The 23047-nt window shown below is 47.7% G+C and overlaps 1 protein-coding gene across 2 annotated transcripts in view; it reads right to left on the bottom strand.

Moving 5' to 3' along the window:
* CCBE1 (collagen and calcium binding EGF domains 1) overlaps positions 1–23047 on the bottom strand; it is a 247532-nt gene that overhangs the window by 14604 nt on the left and 209881 nt on the right. The window contains exons 4-6 of one of the 2 annotated variants that reach the window (XM_046672020.1): positions 17982–18116; positions 15724–15876; positions 6954–7057 (exon numbers count right to left, since the gene is read on the bottom strand). In XM_046672020.1, the coding sequence (XP_046527976.1) occupies positions 6954–7057; positions 15724–15876; positions 17982–18116 (392 nt within the window). The remainder of the gene's footprint in view (positions 1–6953; positions 7058–15723; positions 15877–17981; positions 18117–23047) is intronic. The other variant, XM_046672021.1, reaches the window with a different exon arrangement.

The following is a 23047-nucleotide window of genomic DNA, read 5'->3' as shown; positions in this document are numbered from 1 at the left end:
TAGTGTTTCTAATGCATAGAAAATGACAGAAGCAATAACCTGTGGATTTGTAAGATTTTCAGTAAGAACTGAATGCTACGAACCTCTGTTTCCTCACCGACAGAAGGGAACAGTAACACTCGCCTTTAGGACTGAGAGGATTAAATGAGGAAGTGTATACTGCGTGCCCAGCACAGGGCCTGGGACATACTAAGTGCTTGATAATTGGTCCTTCTAGTCTCTTCCTTCCAAGAAGCTGATTCAGGGACACAAAATCTAGCAGAGAAAGGCACATTTCTGAGGTTCAGAGCTATCCCCAGATGATTAACTCTGGATCCTGGAATCCCACAGAAACCAGATATCTCTGCAATTTTCTGAAGCAGGTTGCATCTGTCCCCACATCCTCCTGGGTGAGGCCCTGTGTGGGGACCCTCTGCCCAGAGGGCAACGCAAACTAGAAGGCCACGCATGGCAGATCGCACCCAGGCTCTGGGAGTGCTCCGATGTGCTAAACCCACCTTTGGACCTCAGCCTTCGAAAGAGGTGCCAACTATTTGCATGTGATCAGAGGTGGCCAACTGCCACTGTGACCAAGCTGTGCCCTGTGGGGTTCAACATCATCAAAGAGCACTAAATCAAAAATCGTGCAAAGTTGCCCCCCGAGGCTCCTATCAACCCTGAATTACAACGTTTGGGAGCAAGGAACATAGAGTTGAATGTTGATGGGAACCACTATGGAGTTTTCTGTACCTTCCACCTTCATGGGCCAGTTGGCATGTCTCACCTCTCATTTCCTCTCTCAGGGACTTCCTCCTGCCCCAAGAGACTGGAGACGCCCAGTCAAGTTCTGATAGGGCAGAGTGAAGCACACTCTGTTGACAACGTCACACAAATAACCCTGAGATTTCACAGGATCACGGCAGGGAAATGGAGTGAAAGATGATCACGAGATCTTGAATGCCCACGCCCAGGCCCAGAGGGTGCCTATGGAGAAGTGCGAACTACATCCACTGAACTGCAGCTAAGATGCAGCTGTGAATGGCTCCAGGGAGGCCTGGGAAAGTTTTGCTGTCTGAGATGACCTTCTCTGGCTTCAGAAGGTCCTTGGTCTCCCGCACTAGTGTCTACCTCTGGGCATGGAGGTTTAGGAATGATTGGCAGGCCTGTTACAAAACAGGATTCTGATGGTGACCTCTGGCCAAGATCCCCTTCTCCTGCCGGGTGGCTGCTGGGTTTGAGGCCATCTTGATCCAGCTTTAGAAACTGATGATTTTTCTTATTCATGGAGACAGATATTCTTGCTGATGGAAGAAATCCAATATTAATGAAAAGTGGTCATGATAGCATGCGGTTTGCACTTCGGCAAACAACTTTCACCTGTTACATCCTTTGGAGAACAAATTCTTCCAGCTCCTTGGCAAGGTGACTACCCTGGTCCCGTATCCCACCAGCCCCTTAATGAAGTGCTTGCAATACTTCTAAAAGGCAAAATCATGGGAAACCAAAGAGGGTTTCAGCTGTATGTACCCCTGCAGCCCGGCATGAAGAATGAGTAGAGCCATGAGGCCAAAGGCGTTGCTCATCCTCCTCCTGCTCAGTCTCCCTCGTGGGCCCGGGGAGCATGTGTCAGGCTCTCCTGGGGTCAAGGTCCTATTCCCACCTCAGCTGCCCTAGGTGACCTATATGAGCCTGGGATGCTCCCCTGTCTGGAACGTCCTCCAGAGTTTTGTTTTTTTTTTCTTTTCTTGCAGTTTTCACTGCGGTCTATCCAGCTTAGGGAGTGAGAAGGTTCAGAAGGCAGGAAGCTCAAAGAAGCAACAACACTGTCTTCCAAAGGTCCCTCGGTACCTGTAGCACTTCTAAGCGTTCACTCCTAGGAAGCTGAGGGGCCCCCAGCTAGTATTAACATCTTTGGGTAAGGAGAGCCTCGTAGGTATGAGCTAGGAGATTCCTGACCACCCACTTTCTTCCAGATAAATGGTCTTCCCCCACGCTTTGAGAAGACCTAGTGTTCCCTGAAAGATACAAGGAATGGCACTCAATTCCCCCATGACCATTACTCAGAATCCACTAGGGGTGACCATAAGAATTAAAATCTTGTGCAATCTGAGTCAGTTTTGTACAATTTCAGGTCAGAGTTCACGGTTCAAAGTCACTCCCAGGACCCAGTTGCATTCCAGGAGTTTATTTACAATGGTGCTGGTGTCACTGTGTCGTAGCAAGAGACCACTCCCACCTGCAAATGTGTGCCTGTGGCCCCAGGGTGGAACTGGAGTGAAGCAATGAGGGAGGGAAATTTATAAGCAAATCTACTCCAACCAGGGGACGGAGTGTCAACACTGGCAGCTGAAGCCTGATCCAGTTATCTACTTCCAATAGAAATAAGCTTCATAACCTGGATTTCCTCATCTACAAAATGAGGATTGTACCATCCACCCAAAAGGGCTGCTGGGAGGGAAAGCGATGACGTCTTCAACATGCCTGGCTCAGCCTCCAGACTAGTAACCTCCAGCAGCCACCATGGACACAGTGGAAATGCTCTGCCCAGGGCAGATGCTCTTGGCTCTGCTTCTAAGTAGCTGTGTGACTCTGGGTAAGTCCCTTCACCCTTCCAGATTCTCATCTTCACGTCTACAGAACAAGAGGTTTGGACCAGATGATCATTTTTGGATTTAAAATTTCGTATGCAAGACTGGAGGATGGGACCTCCACGTGGATGGACTTCAGAGACACTCCCCCGTGCCCTTTCCAGCTCTCTCTGCTCCCTTGTAAAAGTCATGATGTGATCCAGTAAATGTTGACCTCAGTTTCCTGGCTGACCTCCTGTTGGGTGATTACATTCCAGCTCCCGTCAGTTCCTCCATGTGTCAGCAGGATGAGCGGGAAAGAAAGGCACCGGCCTTGTGGAGGCAGCTGTCCCAAATTCCTGCTTGACTTGCTGCACAAACTCAGCAGAGGATGAGCTTATGGGATGCAGGGGCTGGGGAAGAAGGCTGTCGTAACTCAGAAGAGTCTATGTTTGTCTTGGCTTCCAATCAGTGGAATTATGAGTATCATTATCTCCTATTAGCCTCCATAGTGAAGCATCTACCTCACAGAGCTGTTAGTACAAATCAGTTAGACACTGCCAGTAAAGCACTTTGTAAGGTCATATAATTAAAGTTAATTACCTAGTTGGTAAACATTTACAGAGTTCCTTCTGGGTGGCAGGTACTGTTCTAAGTCCTTTATAAATATTAACTCACTTGATCATCATGAAAACCCTATGTAGTACGTATTATTATTATCCTCTTTTTATTTTTTTTTTTTGGAGGAAGATTAGCCCTGAGCTAATGTCTGCTGCCAATCCTCCTCTTTTTGCTGAGGAAGACTGGCCCTGAGCTAACATCTGTGCCCATCTTCCTCGACTTTATATGTGGGATGCCTGCAACAGCATGGCTTGACAAGCAGTGCGTAGGTCCACGCCCAAGATCCGAACCAGCGAACCCTGGGCCGCCGAAGCAGAATGTGCAAACTTAACTGCTGCATCATGGGCTTGGCCCCTGTTATCCTCTTTTAATAGAACTGAGGCACAGAGAGGTTAATAACTTACCCAAGGTTACACAATCAGCAAGTGGTGGGGCCAGGATTTAACCTTAGCCAATCTGGTTCTGAAATCTGTGCTCCTAACCACCACACCAAGCTGCCTCTCTTAATATTACTAGTGATACTTGGCAAGGCAATCTACCATCACTTTAACATGGATTCATCTGCCCAACAATCCTGAGAAGATCCACTTAACAGAGCAACTAGATCAAGGTAGCAGAGGAAGTCACGAAGGATTGAGAAGCCACATATTTGCCTGGCATTAAAGGCGGCACCAGAGTGAGCAAGTGCAGCCAGCAGGTTGAACATCTGCTCATGCTTTTGAAACCTCCTGGACCTCTAACTTCTGAAGCTTCCATTGCCTGCGCTGCTCCATTGGCCCAGTGTTGGTTGACTTACATTATAGGCGTGGTTCCCCAGAGAAGACAGCAAGCTTATTTAAGGTAGGACTCTCCTGTATACCGTGTTTATTTCCCCCTCTCCCAGCCCACGGTGGGGCACAGCAGGTGCTCCACAAACACTTCCTGAATCCTTCCTCACACTTCCATCCACTGCTCTGTGGCAATGACACTCTCACGTCAAACAGTCCCCGCATGTCCCTGACCCAATCACAGCCTCCTCCTTCCCCTCCAAGTAACCGCTATCCTGATTTTAATCACCTCCTGCATTTAAAGAAATAATTTACCACCGAACTGTGCATGCCAGACACTATGGTTTAATTTTTTTTTTTTTTTTTTTTGAGGAAGATTAGCTCGGAGCTAACATCTGCTGCCAATCCTCCTCTTTTTGCTGAGGAAGACTGGCCCTGAGCTAACATCCGTGCCCATCTTCCTCCACTTTATATGTGGGACGCCTACCACAGCATGGCTTGCCAAGCGGTGCTATGTCCGCGCCAGGGATCTGAACCGGCGAACCCCAGGCCGCTGAAGCAGAACGTGTGAACTTAACTTAACCACTGGGCTGGCCCCTATGGTTTAATCTTGCCCATTTAAAAAGTGATCTTTTAAGTCTCTTTTAATCTGCAAGTCACCGCCCCACCTCTTTCTTTTCCTTATGATTCACCCATTGAAGAACCCAGGGCATTTGCCCTGTGAAGTTTGCCACAGTTGGGATCTTGCCCATTGTACCCTCAAGGGGCAATTCAACATTTGCAAACCATTTTACACCGTGGGCTTGGTCACGGTCCAGAACACCAGGTCCCTACTTCTTAGCCAACGTTTATCTAGGCAGATGTCCTACGTTCTTTTTTGAACAGAACAGATGGCATCAGCAGTAGATGAAGTTAAAAACCAACCGACAATCCCAACACCAGCACAGGAGCAGAAGCGAGGAGACCTGGGGTGGGTCTGGCCCGCCTCGTGGGCAGTGACTTCACCTCTAGGAGAATATCAGCATCCTTCTCACAGGGTCATGGTGAGAATGAAATGAGATCCTGGATACAAAATGCTTGAGAAACTGCAGAATGCAACACATTCTAACAGGCACCTTTAAAAATGAGCTGCTTCTCATAACGCTCCCTGAGTGTCAGTGTTGGCTCAGACCTGCCCCAGGGCACTTGTAGGAGAATGAGTCTAAGGCGAACCAATTCCAGTCCAGCCTAACTGCACGAGAGTTACTAGCGTATTAAGATGTATTTGTTGTCGGATTTGTATGTGACTCTATGGCAGGGCCATTAAGGTGACAGGTGCTGTGACACAAAATTTTCAGCTTTTTAATATTTCTTCCTTCATGGATCATAAAACACTGCAGGGAGGTTAAGGGAATGCCAGATGTTTATTTAGCAACTGAGTTTCTGAACAACTTGTGAGACTTAGCAGCACTGATCCGAAAGATCATCCAGGCTGGAAGAGCTTCCCTCTAGCTCTCGGATTATTGACCATCCAGAGAAGGAAACTGAGGGCAGCTTTAGGCCCTGAGACATCGATCAACTGCCTCTCCCAAGCCCTAACCCTCTGGCCTCTGGAATACAAACCTACTTCTTCCATCAACTCTTTTTTGGATTCACTCAATAAATACTAATGTCAATCCAAGCTTGGCCTGAGGACATTTGTGTGGGATGCACTTATTTATATCTATGTTTATACTGATATCCTTACAAGGCTTCCTGCCTGGGCTCCCTATTGGATCACAAATTATTTAAGATCATGATTATGCATCGCCTATATATATTTACAGTCACGTTCCTTAACGATGGGGAGACATTCTGAGAAACACGTTATTAGGTGATTTCATCTGTGTGTGCACATCAGAGTGAACTTACACAAACCTAGATGGTATAGCCTACTACACACCTAGGCCATATGGTACTACTCTATGGGACCATTGTTGTATATGTGGTCCATTGTTGACTGAAACGTCACTGTGCAGCGCATGGCTGGACACGTCTCTGTTAAAGTTGACAGATCCTCCAACAACGTACAAAAGGCCTGCAACGCCCTTCCTCTTCTCAGCCTGTTGACCTGCACGTTTCCCTGGCAGCCGTGGTTCTCATTAGGGGCTGCCTGCATGTTTGCTGAACACCGAAAAGCAATGTTGTCTTATGCGCACTCTTTTGTCCTTTAGAATAAATAGATGCCAAAGTTAAACAGATTCTATACGCCTTTCTGACATACTAACAGCCTTGAGTGGAAGCAATGAAAAAACAAACCAGTAAGTTTATGTGTTACCAGCATAGCACAATTTCTGAGTCACTGACAAACTGGTGAATTGACTGACCTTAGGTATAACAAATACCACCGATTTGGGTCCAGGACAGTTGTTCCAGAAATCAGGCCACTGGATCCATCACGGGGCATTACTCACAGCATAACAACGTTACCAGAAATCTGTTCCTCCGTCCGGCATGCGTGGGAGCCTTTTACAAGGGGAGTCAGGGATCTAAATGGCTGCTTTCTGAGGTGCGGGGAGCCCAGACAAAGCACAGGCTGTAACTTTCAAATGTGCAAAATAAAGCGGCTGCAGAAACTCATCACTAGCATATGGAAGTTTATGGGGAGGATGTTCTCTATCGATAAAATATTAGGTAAAAGGGAAGTCTTTAAGTCTGCCCCAGGGCCACGTGTCTGCATGTTTATTTTCCAAAAAGTCACACTAGGCACAGCTCATCCTCTCCACAGCTTCGCCAGGTGCCTCTTACCCAGCAGTCCATTTAACAGTCACCTCATCAACCCCCGCCTTTGTCGTGTTCTGTTGCCCTTTAGGCGGTCAGCGCTGAGGGCGGGTGGGCAAAGCATCCAGTCCAAACCTAGCCGGCACCAACCTCAGTGAATGCTCAATGAGGTCGTGGATGACGACTGATTTTCTTATTGTATCTAAACATCTTTCCGCTTTCTCTCTGCCAAGTCTTCCTCCCATTTCACGGGATGCTTTCTGACACACTAGGCACGTACCTTTTGCTTCAGCTGCAGCACCGTCTGCTTCATCTGGTGAAACTCCTTGCACGACGCACAGCAGGTCCCAGCTCTCACCGCGTTCTCGGACTTCTCCTCGTGCCCTGAGAGGGGAGACGGGCTCGGTCCATCTGGGTGGCCGGAGGACATCCAGACCCAGAGGGACAGCATCAGGAAGGGCAGGCCCAGGGCAGAGCGGCTGACAGGGGAACGTGTGAGGGATAGAAGCTGGCGATTTTACAGTTCCCAGGTCACTGACAGCACGCCAGGGTCAGAGGACAGGGGAGGGGCCCTGGCCACACTTTGGGCTCAGATATTCCCATTTAGCATCCCAACGTCTTCCTCCTCTATGTGTGAAAATGTGAACCACGGCCCTTTTATCAGTGCCTTTCCAGGAGGCAGGCTCTATCAACCTGACGTGATTTATACTCCCCTCCGAGGGCCAACGATCACACGCTGTAAATTATCCCCCCAGCTCAGGCAACGGGTCTCGGGTGCATGGCTCATAAAGCTGGCCTTCATCGCTTCTGATAATCTACTGTTTAAAGGGAGCATGGCTAGGCCGGGCGGGGTCAGAGGCTGGGCAGAGATGTGAAGCCAGGATAGAAAACATGCCAGACACTCTGGACACACCATCTGGGGCAAATGGGGCAGGCGCTGGGAAGGCAATCTGGCCTGTCCACTGTGGAGGGCCCAGTGTTGTCCTGTAGAGCATTGGGAGCTCCAAGGGCTTTTTGTAAAATCACATTTTGCTAATAAATGAATGGGTAAGTTAAATGTGACATGGCCAAGAATTCACACAGCTCTCATCTTACTGGCACCGAAATGGGCTACACAAGCCTGTGTGCTGGGGAAACTAGACACCTGGGTCAGCTTGCTACTGATGGGTAGGTGCAGACTACCCAGGCCTGTGCAGAGGGTGGCGTGGTGTAGGCCCAGGGTGGGCGTGAGAGGGTGTATGAGGGTTTGTTGGCGGGGGGGGGGGGGCGCGCAGGACAGTCTGACACCCAGGCAAGTGCAAACTCTCCTAGCTCAGAAGCCCTTTGGTGTTGGGCCAGGGGAGCAGATAACCACTGCTACCTGGAATGTCACCCGAGGACAGTCAAGTAACACATCTCCCAAGTCATTTCTTGGGCTTCTTGGCTCACATGCTTTTCTTACTCCTCCTCTGTTCTGGGAAGCCCTCTTTGCTGTCTCCATTTGTGGAATCCTACCAACTATTAAGACCCAGTTCAAATGTTCTATGAAGCCCACTCTTTCTATCCATAGATGCTGCAGTCCTCTGAGATCAGGCAGCATATACCACGTGTCCCACTCAAATGACGGGTATTCCAGGCTTCCCTGTGGAGGTGCTACTAGTGTACCTGCCAGCGTGTAAGCCATCTAAGAATCGGAGCTGCTTTTTGGTATCTCATATAGCAGATGCTCAACAAATGTTCATGAGATGGGGTATCATAGGTTGAAATGTCCCCAACCCGCATTCATACATTGAATTCCTAACCCCCAGTGCCTCAGAACATGACCTTACTTGGAAATAGGGTCATTGCAGATGTAATTAGTTAAGCTGAAGTCATACTGGAGTAGGGGGGCCCCTAATCCAATTTTGACTGGTGTTCTTATAAAAAGGAGAGATTTGGACACCAACTTCATGCCAGGTAAAGATGAAGGCAGAGATCAAGGTGATGCAGCGGGAGCCAAGGAATGCCAAGACTGCTGGCAAACCTGCAGAAACTAGGGGAGAGGCCTGGAGCAGATTCTCCTCCACAGCCCCAGAAGAAACCAACCCTGCTGAGATCAGGCAGGGTTGCCTGATCTCAATCTCCGATTGGAGTCTCCAGAACTGAGACAATACACTTATGCCCTTTAAGCCACCCAGATGGTGGCACTCTGTTACAGCAGCCCTAGGAAAGTGACACATGGATGGATGGGCTGTGCACTGGGAGAGCTCCACGCTCAGGTGCACCTTCCTCGTGCAGCCCAGCCGCTCTCTCCCACGGGGTCAGTCCCCTTCCTGGTGATATACATGGTGACCGGCGTTTCTGCTCTTTGGGAGGTGAGGGGGCCCACAGGCGACTTGGCAGCTGAGATCTCAGACCATCACCTGCAGCACAGCGCTGGGCATTCAGAGCTCACTGGCCACACCCCCATCCCTGCACCTCGTGGGAGGCCTGTGGCTTGGAGCACACAAGCTAGGAACACATGTCTTAAGCGAGCAGACTGAAGTAGTGAAGCAGTGCTCTGTCTAGCTGAGATGCCATAAACCCTTCTCTCTCATCCACTTATCGGTTCATCTGTTCATCCATCCATCCCACTCTCCCTTCCTCCCATTACGGAGCATCTGCCATTTTCCAGGCCTTGTGTGAGCCTTTGAGAATGCAAAATAAATGAGGACACCTGCTTAGCGATTTGTGATTGACCTTCCTTTTAAGGAACCAGTCCTGCTGGCAGAGCCACGTCATCATGAACAAGAGTTAAAAACCCATCTTTCCATTTCTACTCTTCCATACTCAGCTGAACTTTCCAATTGTTGGTGTCATTAAGGCAACTTGATAGTTTCATGATGATAAACCTCTTTACCAGGTTCAATCTCTTTTACAGATTTGGGGAAGAAAAAAAAAAACTAAGGTCCAGAGAAAGAAAGTAATTTGCTTTAGGTCTCCCAGATTGCTGTGTGCAGAGAAGTGCACTTACAGGGTCTGAATCGGGCATTGTGGGGCCGCAGTGAGCCCACTATTGGGAGTTCTGTTGGGGATCCCTGAGAGGCATCTGCCAGGCACGCTGTAGGTGAGCGGTTCTCCAGTGTGATCACTAGACCAGCAGCATGTGGGTGCCTGTACTCAGAAACCAGAAACCCTGGGAATGGGGCCTAGTGCGCGGTTTTGAGAAAGCCCTCCAGGTGACTGAGGACACGCCAAGTTCAATGATCCCTGCTCCGGGGAAGAGGCTCCACTGAGTGACCTTTTACCTGAAGGTGCCAGGCCCGTTTGCTGTCCCTTTCTGAAATGATCAGAACACAGAGATCAAGATTAACTTTGTCCAAGAGCCTTTGAAGCTTCCACAGACACAGGAGGTAACACAAGAGTGAGCAGCGAGGGCTCTGGTGGAGTCAGACCATCAGGATTCGCATCCTGATGCTGCCACTCAGTCCCTTTTAGGTTGGAAGTCGCAGCTTCTGTGATCGTCTGCTCCTCAGGCAGTAAAATGACAACAGCACTTGTGACCTGGGTCGCTGTGAGGCGTCAATAAAATAACACCTGTAAGTTCCCAGAACAGTGCCTAATACACGGCAAGCGCTCCATAAATGTGAGTATCATTGTTATCGTTGCTATTGCTAAGTTCTCCACAAAATTATAGATGTGGGGTCGGGTTCTTTACATCATCCTTTGGAAGGAGCTCTCAGAGGGCCTGAAGATAAATAAAAACACGTGATTCCTTTGTGTGTAGACCTGGAACAGTCTCTTCTGAACTGGGCTTCATCCACTCTGCAATTTGTCTGCAGTAATGTCAAACGTGGAGCTAAGATAATCCTGCATATGCTACATTAATAATTCACTTAGAAATCTGGGTAGACATCTCTGACTCTGTATGTTTTCAGTCCCCTCAATTCATGCTGTGCTCATGGGTCTCCAAGAAAAGCTGGGTAAAGGATCACATTTTGCTCCAACCCGCCCAGATTTAAAAGTTGTAATATTACAAATTAGCCACATGGGGGCGTGTAGCTCTAAATTTGACTGGTGTTGAGCAGGATCTCCATCCTAAGCATTAGAAATAGAATTCCTTACATACCACATTAATAATATTTAATAAACTCAGAAAAACTAAAGAATGTTCCCAGAATACTTCATGCGGGTAGTGTCACAAAGGAACAAAATATGTTTGTTTTTAAAATTGACAGTGCAGGTCTGTGCCCTGGCAATAGTTCTCAGTCCTGTGTCACATTACAACCACTTGGGGGTGCTTTCAAAAATCCCGCCGACTAGGCTGCACCCCACCCATCGGGGGTCACAACAAGGGAACAGCGCCAGCATTTTTTTTACAGCTCCCTAGGTTGAGCACCACGATCTATGGATTAGTGGAGCTTGAAAGTTATATGAAACACCTGGCTGTCCCCGGCACTTTGAACTGTAATAAGTGATCTCAGGGGCTATGGTCACTTTATCAGAAAATAAACAAATGTTGGAAAATAGAAACCAGCAAGCTAATTATTGTGGAGCCAACATGTCCTTAATTTGTCTCCTCACTGGTGCTACAGGCTCCCTGGGATGACTGAAGTGGCTCCAGCCACATATTTTCAAAGAGAAAAAGGGACTGTGTGTCATTCTTGCCTATTAGCCAGACGGCTGTGTCACCATGTCTGTGCGTGCACAGCAACCTCTCAACTGTCAGAGGCAGTGCCCAGGCCGGCCCCTTCTGCTCTCCGCTCGCCTTTCTAACAACTAGCGGAGGCTGTGTTCAATTTTAAATTCCTCTAACTATAACGTTATAGACATTGGACAATGCAAAGTTTAACCAAAAAAACAGGCCGAGGGAGAGGAGGTTTCAGATCCCATGTGTTTGTACTCAATAATTATCTCTTCATCAAAAAAAGTGACCTTGATGAAATACTGGGCTTATTACCCTAAAACAGATGACACCACTTAGCTGACTCTGTTCCAGAGGCAGGCTCACTAGGCCCCCAACTTTTCTTATTGCTGAGCTGACTATCTGATGTTAATTATTCATCTTCTAGATGCTGTAAGGAAGGTTTTCTGTTGAGAAGGTGTTGACATGGGGCATGTCTTCAAGGCTGGACACTCCCTTAGATGGAGGATAAAGGAATGAGGGCCACATGGGGCTCACAGGGCTGGTAGGGGCTTACGTCTCCTATGCTAAATCACACCCAATTGTGAAAAAGGGTGAAGGCCTCTTCGGAGCTCATCTAGTCCAATACTCTTATCTACGGAGGAGGAAACTGATGCCCAGGAGCTGCCCAATGTCACTCAGCTGGTTCCAGCTACCAGCTCTCCTAACTTCCAAGCCAAGGAACTTTCCGCGGCATCACAGCTGTCAGTGAATCCAGGACACCTGCTTTTGCTGCTAGAACCATCAAAGCCAGCCTCTGCAACGCTTTCTCAGTGGCCCACCACTTGAGTTACGCCTCTAACTTTCAGGGCATACAATGTGCCGCCTGTCCCGTCTCGTAATCTTAATTACATGTATGAATTACTCCTCTCAGTCCCTACCCCGCAATGTCCTGGGTTACCGGTGTTGGAATGTTTTTCTTAGTAGAATATTAAAACCAAGCGCTAGTCCTCTGTGCCTATGTGGTGAACTCAGGAGACACTGAATTGTCTCCTGAAAATAGTGACTGAATAGTGACTGAAAATGAAATACCGAGAAATTCCTTTATAATTCTGCTGCTCGGGGCCCAGTGGGGCAGGGTGACAACAGAGAGGTGTTCAGTTTTTTTTAAAAAACTATTTGTAGTTGTTATATTTGGAGGAAGGTGAGGAGGGAGGAGGAAGAGGAGAGAATGTGCAACCTAGGCGGATCTGCGCGGTGAGTTTTGTGTTACAGTGGAGCTCAGCGGTACTACCACCAGACAGTTCTTGCTGATTAAAGAGAAGGACATCTCCCACCGAAGTCACTGTAAACATGAGCAAACTCTCTCCCAGTAGGGCAGAGCGGAGGAGGACCGTCCTGTTTTTGTGCATTAGATGCTCGGCAGCCCGCAGCATTTAACTGGCTCCCCTCTGGACCTCCACTGCTTCATCTAGCGATGAAAACATCGTCGTCTGAAAGTCGACCAGAGGACCTAACCCAGTTCGGGGGTGGGGAGTGGGGACTGCCAGAGCTCAGCTCTTCAATGCTAATAAGTTAGAATATTCCTAACTGTATTTCTGAGGACACCATCATCGCTGAGATGTTTATAGGTGTTTCTGAAGAAAATAATTCTGGGAAAGGTAGGTTTAATCAAAATTAACATTCTTTCTTCATGGCAATCTCTCTCAGAGCATTTAATGCACTCGCAAGGTGGATCCTTAAGAAGTGGGTGCAGTAACACCTTCCCCAAACATCTGAATGGCTGAGACAAAATACGTATTTACATGACAGTAATACTAGGGAAAGAGCAAAAACAATTGCACATCTATGTCCCTTATAATTATGACAGCTCAAGTTTTTTACTGAATTCTCAGCCTTAGAAGTCAAACTGGTTATCCCTTAAAGTTCTCGATCTCTTGTACTGGAACTGTGTTTGAAAATCTTTTTCTTTTTTTTTTTTTTTGAGGAAGATTAGCCCTGAGCTAACATCTGCCACCAGTCCTCCTCTTCTTGCTGAGGAAGACTGGCCCTGAGCTAACCCGTGCCCATCTTCCTCTACTTTATACGTAGGACGCCTGCCACAGGATGGCTTGATGAGCAGTACACAGGTCCGCACCTGGGATCTGAACCGGGGAACCCCAGGCTGCTGAAGCGCAATGTGTGAACTTAACCACTGTGCCACTGGGCTGGCCCCTGAAAATTTTTTAAGAAGTATAATTATCTCTCAGGGAAACAAAGAGAGGAGCATGGTCCCAGGACCAACTCAACACAACAGATGGTTCATTTCAAAGATGCACTGAGACCTTCCTGTGCTCCAGCCTCAGCCTGGGCCCCTCTCTGGGTCCACACTCTCAAAACAAGAGGCAGGAGGTGAGCGCCTCCCAGCAAGGCCCACCTTGTCACTGCATTCTGGCTCAGAGCCATCCCTAGGGTACCACAGAGCAGGGCAACTGTGGGTGACTCACTGCCGTGGGGACAGAAGAGAGATGTGGTTGGAGAACCTAGGAATTACTGCAAGAGATGGAGGCTGCCTGAGAGCAAAGAACAGGTAGATCCAGCGTGTACAATCTCATCCTTGCTTCTGGAAATTCCATCCGATTCCTCAGGTCTCCGCTAGTTAAGGTCAGGTCTCTGGGGGGACCACTCTACCCCGCCAGGTGGGAAGTACTCCTGGGCAGGGCTGGGTCCTATTATTTGGAGATGCACCCTGACACTCAGCAGTCTGCGTTTGTTGTTGTCGCTGTTTCTGATGGTTACACTAGCCCGGGTTGCTCAAGGCTGCCCTGCATGCCCATGTAAACAGGATTTCACCAGGATAGAAACGGGACGCAAAGACACAACCAAGTGCCCGGTGGAGCAGCCCACAGCCCGCGGGCTGCCTGGCTTGGCGCAGAGCTGGAAATCCAATTCCAAAACAAAAAACTAGAAGTTGCTTTCTTGCTGCTAATTCTCAAGTCAGCCCACACATTAATATATCAGTGGCTAAAAGACTGCATGTCATTTTCAATGAGATTCCTCCTTTCAAAAACGGATACAATCAAAGAGGCAAGTTACTTATCCTGCCCCTCCCTCCCTTCTCCACCATGGGACAAAGAGGAAGTGATTTTAATTTTGAATAAAAAAAATAGTCTGAAATTTTTTTCTCCATCAACCCTTATGACAAAAAAGGCTGTTTCCCCTGCTGGAAGCACCTCTGAGTGTAGAGAGGCCCCACATGCTTCAGGCTTTAAAGAGTGTCACCAAGCCCTCTGATTCATTCAAACTATCCCAAATTGCCCAATCGTGAGCTGGCCCCAAACCGATATTTTGCATCTACTTTTAAAATATGGTGGCTTCCTCATAACTCAACCCAGTTGTTTCTTAGGATGTCGCTTTACGGTTTTTCCCTGTGAGGCAACTGGTCCCCAGCTGTTTGCTGTCCTCAGCTGATGGCAACTGCCTTCCCCCCTTTTTTGAATCTCAGCCTATACTCAAGGGTCACTGTCTCTTGAGCTCCCAGACAGTTCTAGACTTTTCATCTCCCTGCATTTCTTGGAACATGGGATTGCCCTAGGACCCCCACCCCACCCAGAGATGGCCCAGGCCCCGCTGACATCTCCTGACAGATGGTGTTCCTGCTACTTTCTTGTCCCAAGGGAGGGAGAGAAGAGCCGGGCGCTGAGCTCGGGAAGATGACAGCAGCTTCCTGGCCTACAAGTGTAGGGTGCAAGAGCACACGGTTTCTTCCTGTCTTCATTCCCTCCTCTCCAGACTTAGATAAGGCAGGAACCCAACATTCAGGCTGATCCTGTCCCTGAGTGATCGGACATCTCTGCTGAATCTGACATAACGTAAATCAGCTTCTCGACCTCTGAGAGGAAAGGCCAGCCTCAAAAAGTTTTCCACTTCACTGTGGACTGTACTTGCAAAATACAATAAAAATGAATTATTAGAAAAATAAGACATAAAATACAAGCATAAATCTTTGGATTTAGACAAAGTTTCTAAACACTCTCAATTTCTGCTTTATCCAATCGTGAATCAAATAAGAAACAGTTCCTGGGCAGGCCCAGGGCCACGGGCTATACACTTGGAGCAGCATTGCCTTACATGGAAATGTTTCCAATGTACATTCAGTGCATTTTCTTTGTGAGAACACACCGTTTTTGGCCTCTCTGCTCCTCGTCGTTTGGTATAAGCATGTAACCAGGTTCTGGTGATTCACCCATGAGCATACCCCTCTGCTTGGTGGAGAGTGTCCTCAACTGCACAGCAGCTCACAGCCCTGGCTGCTATCAGGCATCGCTCTCACTAGGTGTCTTTAGAAGCGGCCTGACCTATATCCTACCTGTCTCTTATCCGGGTCCCACCTCCCATTTGTATAAAGGCCCCTTCCTGCTTACTGCTTCCTGAGGGACCCTGTTGGGCTCCCAATTGTCTACCTACTTACCCATCTGATGAGGAAGATAATTTTACTTGCCCCACTCACCGGTATCATTGGGGTATTTGTCTCCCTTGGTGCACGTTCGCCCATCGTCCTCCTGGATGTAGCCCTCCCGGCATTCACAGCGGTAGCTGCCCAAGGTGTTGATGCAGATGTGCGCACACAGCGTCTCGTTGCTGGTGGCACACTCATCGATATCTGGGTTTGAACCAAAGACAGAGAATGCTCAGACAGCTTCAAAGAATTCACTTCCAACACAACAGGTGACATTGGGCTTGGCCCTTCCGTCAACGTTTACAAGGACACTTTGCTAGACCTCTATTGGAGAAGCCTGAGATAAAGCAGGAAGCTAGAAACCTGGGCCATCACATGACAGGAGCACTTCAGGCAGTGTCACCATGGTTTACAAATGGATCAGTGATGGGGTTCCTGGTTGTGGCTCTCCCACGGCCAAGTCACGTGGCTTGGTGCAAGCAATGCTAGCCTTCACAGTTCTCACCTATAATACAAGATAATGAAGCCTGCCCTAAACACTTCACAGGACTCCAAAGAAGAGAAAATGAGAGAACTGACAGCAACATGCTTTGAAAAGCAAGCAGCACAGAAGTGATTTTCTGCAAGGACCCCAGTGTGCCGAGGGGTTTTATGTTCCCCTTCATGGCTGTGGGTTCCAAACAGTAGGACAGTGACCCAAGGTCATTTAAGAATGGCTCCTTCCCAGTTACGAGTTGTGACGGTACTTGAGAAAAGCCACTTCTGAGAAAAGAAAATAGTCGTGATGAGTCTAATGGAGAAGGTTTTCCCCAGGAAGTTTCAGCTTCATCAAGGACCCAAACAAACCCCTCCTGAGCTGTGGAAATGAGCCATGAGCCCATCAAACAAGTAACCAGTAAGAGCCCACGTGAACTGTGCACATCATGGACTTGCTCCCCTACGGAATAGGGTGGAAATAAAACTCTCTCCCACCAGGCGAGGAGAGGGAGGCCCAAATCCGTTTCCTGTTTCCTGGCTGAAGACTCTGGGTGGCAGTGGGAGGGAGCCATGACACACAGCCCCAGACTGCACATGTGGCAGGCAGACAGAGCCCAGCCCTGCGCTTCAGGATCCCGACAGCATCCCAGTCACTCCCTGGACAAGCCACCCAGGAACCCCTCTGGCAGGCCTTCTGTGTGCCAAGGGAAGCACTGTCCTCCTGGATTCGGATGTCCTCCTGGCAGTATGTCCTATGTCATCTGTAGCTAAGATGTCACAGCTGCAACTCCTCAGGCTGACCACTTTTCTCCAGGACCCCTGCCCTAAACCTAAGCATGAAACTGCCTCTATATCAGAGTAGGGAAGAAAAGGTTGAAAGCAGAATACTAGCTTTGCGTATCCCCAAACCCCCAGATGAAAAGAACAGGGTACTGTGGCACCAAAAATGGAAATACGAGACTTTGTGCCTGGGTGCTCAGTGGTACAGAACGGCATACCATGCTGTCTGTAGGAGAGGCTGCCGGTTTCCTCTCCATTCATTTGGTGGTCTCAGTTTCAATCTTTGCCAGCATGGGGTGCCACCCCAGGTGCCACTGGGGAGAAACCAGGGGATCTAATATCTAGACCTTCTCATAAATGGTGTCTCTAGGATCGCTGCTGGGGCAGCAGAGGGGGCTGCTCATCACAACTTGTTTGCTATCCACTTGGGTCCATGCGCCAATCTCCTCAGTTCGTCCTCCAGCTGATGCTCAAACTTGACTGTGCCTGTGACTCGACAGAGACATTTGTGTAAACGCAGCTTTCTAGACTCACCCTCAGAGTCTGGAGGGGAAGGGAGCAAGCTGGTGGTGATGAATGGTGCTGGCTTTGCTCAGCTGCAGCCCAGGCGGCCGCCTCAGCTCCTTCTGCCTCACTTCCAGCCTGTCTGCCATATGCACACTTCCTCTTTCCCTGTCTCTCTTCCTGGTCGTCTTTGGAGAGAATGCTGACTCTTGTTTCACTCTTTATTGCATTTTTACATTTCTGCCCACTTATCTTCCATTTTACATTATTCTCGTTTTCCTTTAGTAACCTTCCCCTTCTTCTGCTCCTATATCTCACTGCCGATCAGGATCAGACTGGTGCTAAGTCCCTGAAAAATTCCTTGGTTATAGTTTGTTCCAATAATCACTGCGAAAGGCAGCAACCCCTAGGATAATGCCAATGCAACTCCATCTAACAAGCGTCAGGACATAAGGGAAGAATCAAAGATCAAAGCAACTGAAAGCAAAGATCAAAGAAACTGAGGTGTATCCCCAGGAGCTAGAAAATAATGTGCAACGCCCACACACCCAGGCAGTACGGTTTCTCCCGCTTCCGGTGTCGCTCCCGGTCATAACGGTATCCTGGGTAGCAAGTACACAGCACTCGGCCGAAGTTGTCTGTGCACTGCTGTTCACAGGGAGCCTCGGCGCACACATCATAATCTGAAAAAGAAAAGTGTGAGCTCCTGTCAATTACAGCCCTTTCCAGACGGAGGCAGGGTCTCCAGCCCTGGTCTGGAACAGACTTTCTGGGCTGCACTCTGCTAAGGGCACGTGTGAAGAGTGAACAGCTATAGTTAGAGGAGCATGAACTCTTCAGGCCATCGGGCGTCCTCTAAGAGTTCTTTAATGGGTAAGAATGCCTAGCACTGCAGTGGTTAGAAGCAAACATTACTTGGGATTTTCCCCTGGTCACCATCCTTTGGTTTTTGTTACTCACACAGAGAGCAAAGATGCTTTGGATGGCCAGACTCTGCAGCATTACCTGGGGGCCTGATTCCTCTTTCTCATCAACTGCTGGAGAGACAGGGAATTCCTTCCAGCTCAACACTGAACAACAGCCAGCCCTGCTGAGGGTGCTGGCACCGTAACGTGAGAGCAGGGCTAGAAGTCAGGCAGCCTCGGAGGATTGTGAGAAAGGCCTTGGAACAGAGATGCACATGAGTTATTAGAGAGCTGATATATGTGTATGTGTGCGTGTGTGTTGTAGGCGTGCATCCGGGGGGGTTGATTCTGCATGCTGAGAAGGTGCTGGGTAAGGTCAAATGGCTAGAGATCTTATTCCAGCTCTCAGCTTGTGCAAATTAGGGTGGATGCTCTATTCCTCATAAAGAGTTAGGGCATCTCAGGCCCTATGAACAAGCTGATATTTAACGAGCCTCTGAAGGGACCTTGGCTATAAGTCAGGAGCTCAGGCTGAACATTTACTTCCAGACTAGATCCAGCATCTCATTCATCACCACACTATCTTCCCCAGGTGCTGACAGATAAACTGTCCTTAGACACGGAGTAAGCCTGGCTTTGCTCTGCCACATATGAAGGTGGAAGGGGTGGGCTGTCAGCCCCCGATGCGGGCAGAGTCAGTGTGACAAAGATCATGCCATTCACATGATGACCTGGAAGGCTGCCCTTGCTGATACCCCTCCCCACAGCTGTGATTCCAGGCCTGCTTTGCCTGTGGGTGTCCCTTGTCAAATGTGTTTTCTTTAACTAAGCATCACCTCCAGGGAACCAATGTTCTGGGCTCTTTTTACTCAAGAGCAAGGGCTCAGCCATGATGGGCTGTGGGCTGCCCTGCTCGGCCAGCTGTAGCCACCATTCAGCAACTGCCAGGGAGAGGAGGACAAGGGCAGAGCGGCCATCAGAAGTCCTTGTGTTGACTGTGGTGCCCTACGAGGCTTGTCTTGAAAAGCAGCAGCCTCTGATCTCCTCCACCACTCCTGTTCCCTTAGGTACCACCTCCAACTCCTTTAGCTGATTCTCTTATTATTTCCTTCTGCATCTCTAAAGAGCCAGCTTGCGTTGCTGCTTCTTTTTGTTTTAAGTTCTCTCCATTGATTTCCAGCCATGGAAGGGATGCATTCAGCTTTTTCATTGTTCCCCCCAACCACACCCACACTTCCTAATGCCTCCCTCTTGCCAATATAGTTATATTGAAATCTTGGTTTGACAAATTTTGAGTATTTGCACCATAATGACAATATGAAAGCTATTCTTTGCTGAGCCTGGGAACATGCTCTAATTGCCTATTCTTTCCTGAAGCGCCTTTTGTTTTCCCTGGAATTAAAATAATTATCGTGTCTATTTTTGGGTGCAAAATATTGAGCTTTTTCTCTTAGATTTGAACTCCCCCTTCCATGAGCTACTTTGTGACTGGACCTCTGGAGATCACCTCTCTGCCTTTTCAGCTGCTGGCTTATCAGGTGAGAGAGAGAAGGGGGGGAGGGGAAAGAAGAGGAGGGTTGATGAGGTGCAAGGGGGTGGGGGAGGAGAGGAAAGGGAAGGTGTTGCTACAGGTAAGTCTTATTAGATTCTAATTTCATCCTTTGTATGAATTTCCCTTTTTTCTCTTTGAAAAATGTACTTCCTTTTTGTTTCTGGTACACTAAAATTTCACAATGATGTCTTCATGTGGGACCAGTTCAATCTTTGGTGGGCCCTTTTTATCTAGAAGTTCATACCCTTCAATTCTGGAGAATTTTCTGGAATTCCACCTTTAATGATTTCCTGTCTCCTCTGTTCTCCATTTTGTGTGGGCCCTCAATGACCAGGATGTGGCATCCCCTGGACCACCCTCTAATATTCTCATCTTTTTTTCGTTTTTACTGTTTTTCATTTCTTTGATCTTTTGCTCTAGTTCTTGGGAGATTTCCTCGCTCTGATCTTCCAACCTTTTACTGTTTTCATTTTACGTTTTTAATTCCAAGGGTTCTTTATTTCTCCTTTGCATGTTCCTTTTTAATAACACCATGTTCTTATTTCATGGATGCTATGTCATCTTTATAGCTCGCTGAGGTATAAACGGTAGTTATTTCGAAGTTTTCTTCTCTCTGTGTGGTTTGTGTTTTCTCTAAGACTCTTTTTTTCTGTATGTTTCTTATTGTAGGTTTCCCCCTAATGTCTAGTGACCTTTTTCCTGTTGGATGTCTGCTCTAACTGATTCATGAAGGACTAAAAACAGCCAAATAGAAGCTCTTTGAATGCAGCAGACTCGATAAAGCCTGGGCTTCATTTAAGTGATTTGGCTGCTGCATTCCAGCGTCAGTTTCTTTAGGACTTTTTCCTGGGTTGTCTAGAACGGCCAGAGGAGACATTTCCAAATCCTTGCCTGAAAGTAAAAGCATCCTGGAACGCAAGTGAAGAAGGCAGCTCAGTGTTTCAACATTTAATGTATCATTCTTTACTAAATCCCTCCATTTTCAGCGTTGGATCCCTACCTTCATCTCTGACTGGCACCTGTCAGCCCCAAGAGCCTCCGGGTGCCCTCAGAACAATTCATCTCTGGTCGTCTGCTCGGCTGTGGAAGGGGCAACATTCTGTCCACGTGGAGTGGAGGACCAGATGGCAGAGTCGGACTTCTTCATAAACAGACTTTCAGTCAATCCTTCTGTTTTTGACATCACTTTCACCCTTACTTCTAGAACATCTATTTCTGGAGACTTTTAGTTTTTCTCATTGTTGTTCGTTTTGGTATAAATTGGGCTGCTCCTTCGTTTTCCCTCATGCTGGTCAAGGATTCACCTTTCCCATTTTGCTAAGTTGCTTACAAGCTCTCTATCTGTTCTCCAGATTCCAAAATTTGTTGCTGTTATCCCCTCCTTCCTCTTTTTTTTTTTTTTTGTCCTTGTGGGTTTACGTCTTTGTGAATCCTCCTCCCTTTTTTTCACTTAGTGGGGTTTCTGGAGGTAACAAGGTTAATAAATTTCTTTTTTCCTTCCATTTTTGATGCTTGTTTTCCAGAGCCTACGGGCTTTCTGTCACGCAGAATCATCTCTACAGTCTGTCCGTTTTCTATCTGTCCTATTCCCTTGCACCATTCTAGCTCAGACCTTCAGAACCTCCCTTGTAAAGAGCATCTTTATCCCCAGACTCTCCCCACTTAAGTCCATTTGACACAACCCTGTCAGGCTGGCTAACAATATTCCCAAAGCACAGCTCTGTGAAAGTCACCACCTTGCCCAAAAAACCTTCAAACTCTATACTAATCAACATTAAATGTAAATGGCTCACTCTTGCATTTGAGGTCTGGCATTATATCCCTTGAGACTACACTTCCAACTTCAAGATTCATCTGTGAGTTCCTTATACTTCAGTAAGACTATACTCTCTTTCCTGCCACCCCTTATCACACCCATGGCTTATCTTTCCTGTCACCCCTTATCACATCCATGGCTTCTTATCTTTCCTGTCACCCCTTATCACATCCATGGCTTCTGTTTATTCTGTTTTTACTTCTTGTAATGTCCACCCAGCTCCCCCACTCTTACGCTCAACACTTTATAACCATTGATACCCTATCTACTTTCTCAGGTCCCAATGCAAACGGCACTCCTTCCAGAAGCCTTCCTTGGACTCCTCAACAGTTTGGTTTCCCCATCCTGTCAACCCCATGGGACTCTATACTTCTCCTGCTCAGGGCTCTGCCATGTTTATTGAATGCCACTTCTGTGCCAGGCTCTACTCTTGCAGGCATGAAGCATTTTGGTGGACAGTACAGGTTCTGGAGCCAAGCCTCCCAACTCTGCCACTATCCCTGTGACTTTGGGGTCTTTAAGCCTCACTTTCCTTGCCTATAAAATAGAGATAATAGTAACATGGACTTCATGGTGCTTTTACGAAGATTAAATTGGAAGATGCATTAAGTACAACAACTGACACGTAATAAAAGCTTTTCCTGCTCTTCTGCTTCTTTTATCACTAGTGTTCTCATAATTGGTTGGTATCTGGCATGCTTCTTTTATCACTAGTGTTCTCATAATTGGTTGGTATCTGGCAGGAACTGTGTTCCCTGGAGTAACCAGCACTGCTCTCTTCTTACAGTGTGTACTCAATAATCAGTGAACTACAACAAATCAGCTTACCCTCTTGCCCGGCCAATCAAGATAACACTTACAGCAGGGAGTTTCAAACTTATTCTATAAAGGGGCCAGAGAATATTTTTGGCTTTGCAGGCTTTTGTTGCAACTCTGCTGCTGTGGGGCAAAAGCAGCCATAGACAATATTTAAGTGAATGGGTATGGCTGTGTTCCAATAAAACTTTATTTACAAAAACAGGCGGTGGGCCAGATTGGGCCCAAAGGCCACAGGTTGCTGACCTTTGACATAGAGCAACAAATATAAGGCAACAACCTTCTTTTAAACTGTAGCTTCTACTCAGTTAGAATTCTTTTTTAGAAATTCTAGTCTTTTTGTACTATCTGTGATGGTTAATTTTATGTGTCAACTTGGCTAGGGCATAGTACCCAAATATTTGGCCAACCATTTTTCTAAGTGTTTCTGTGAAGATATTTTTTAGATGAGGTTAACATTTAAATCAGTGGACTTTGAGTAACATAAAGCAGATTACTCCCCATAACGTGGGTGGGCCTCATCTA

Source organism: Equus quagga, chromosome 9, assembly GCF_021613505.1.
Source record: "Equus quagga isolate Etosha38 chromosome 9, UCLA_HA_Equagga_1.0, whole genome shotgun sequence".
Lineage (NCBI taxonomy): Eukaryota > Metazoa > Chordata > Mammalia > Perissodactyla > Equidae > Equus > Equus quagga.
Note: the sequence above shows the minus strand (reverse complement) of the source record. Positions and strands in the feature narration are given on the sequence as shown.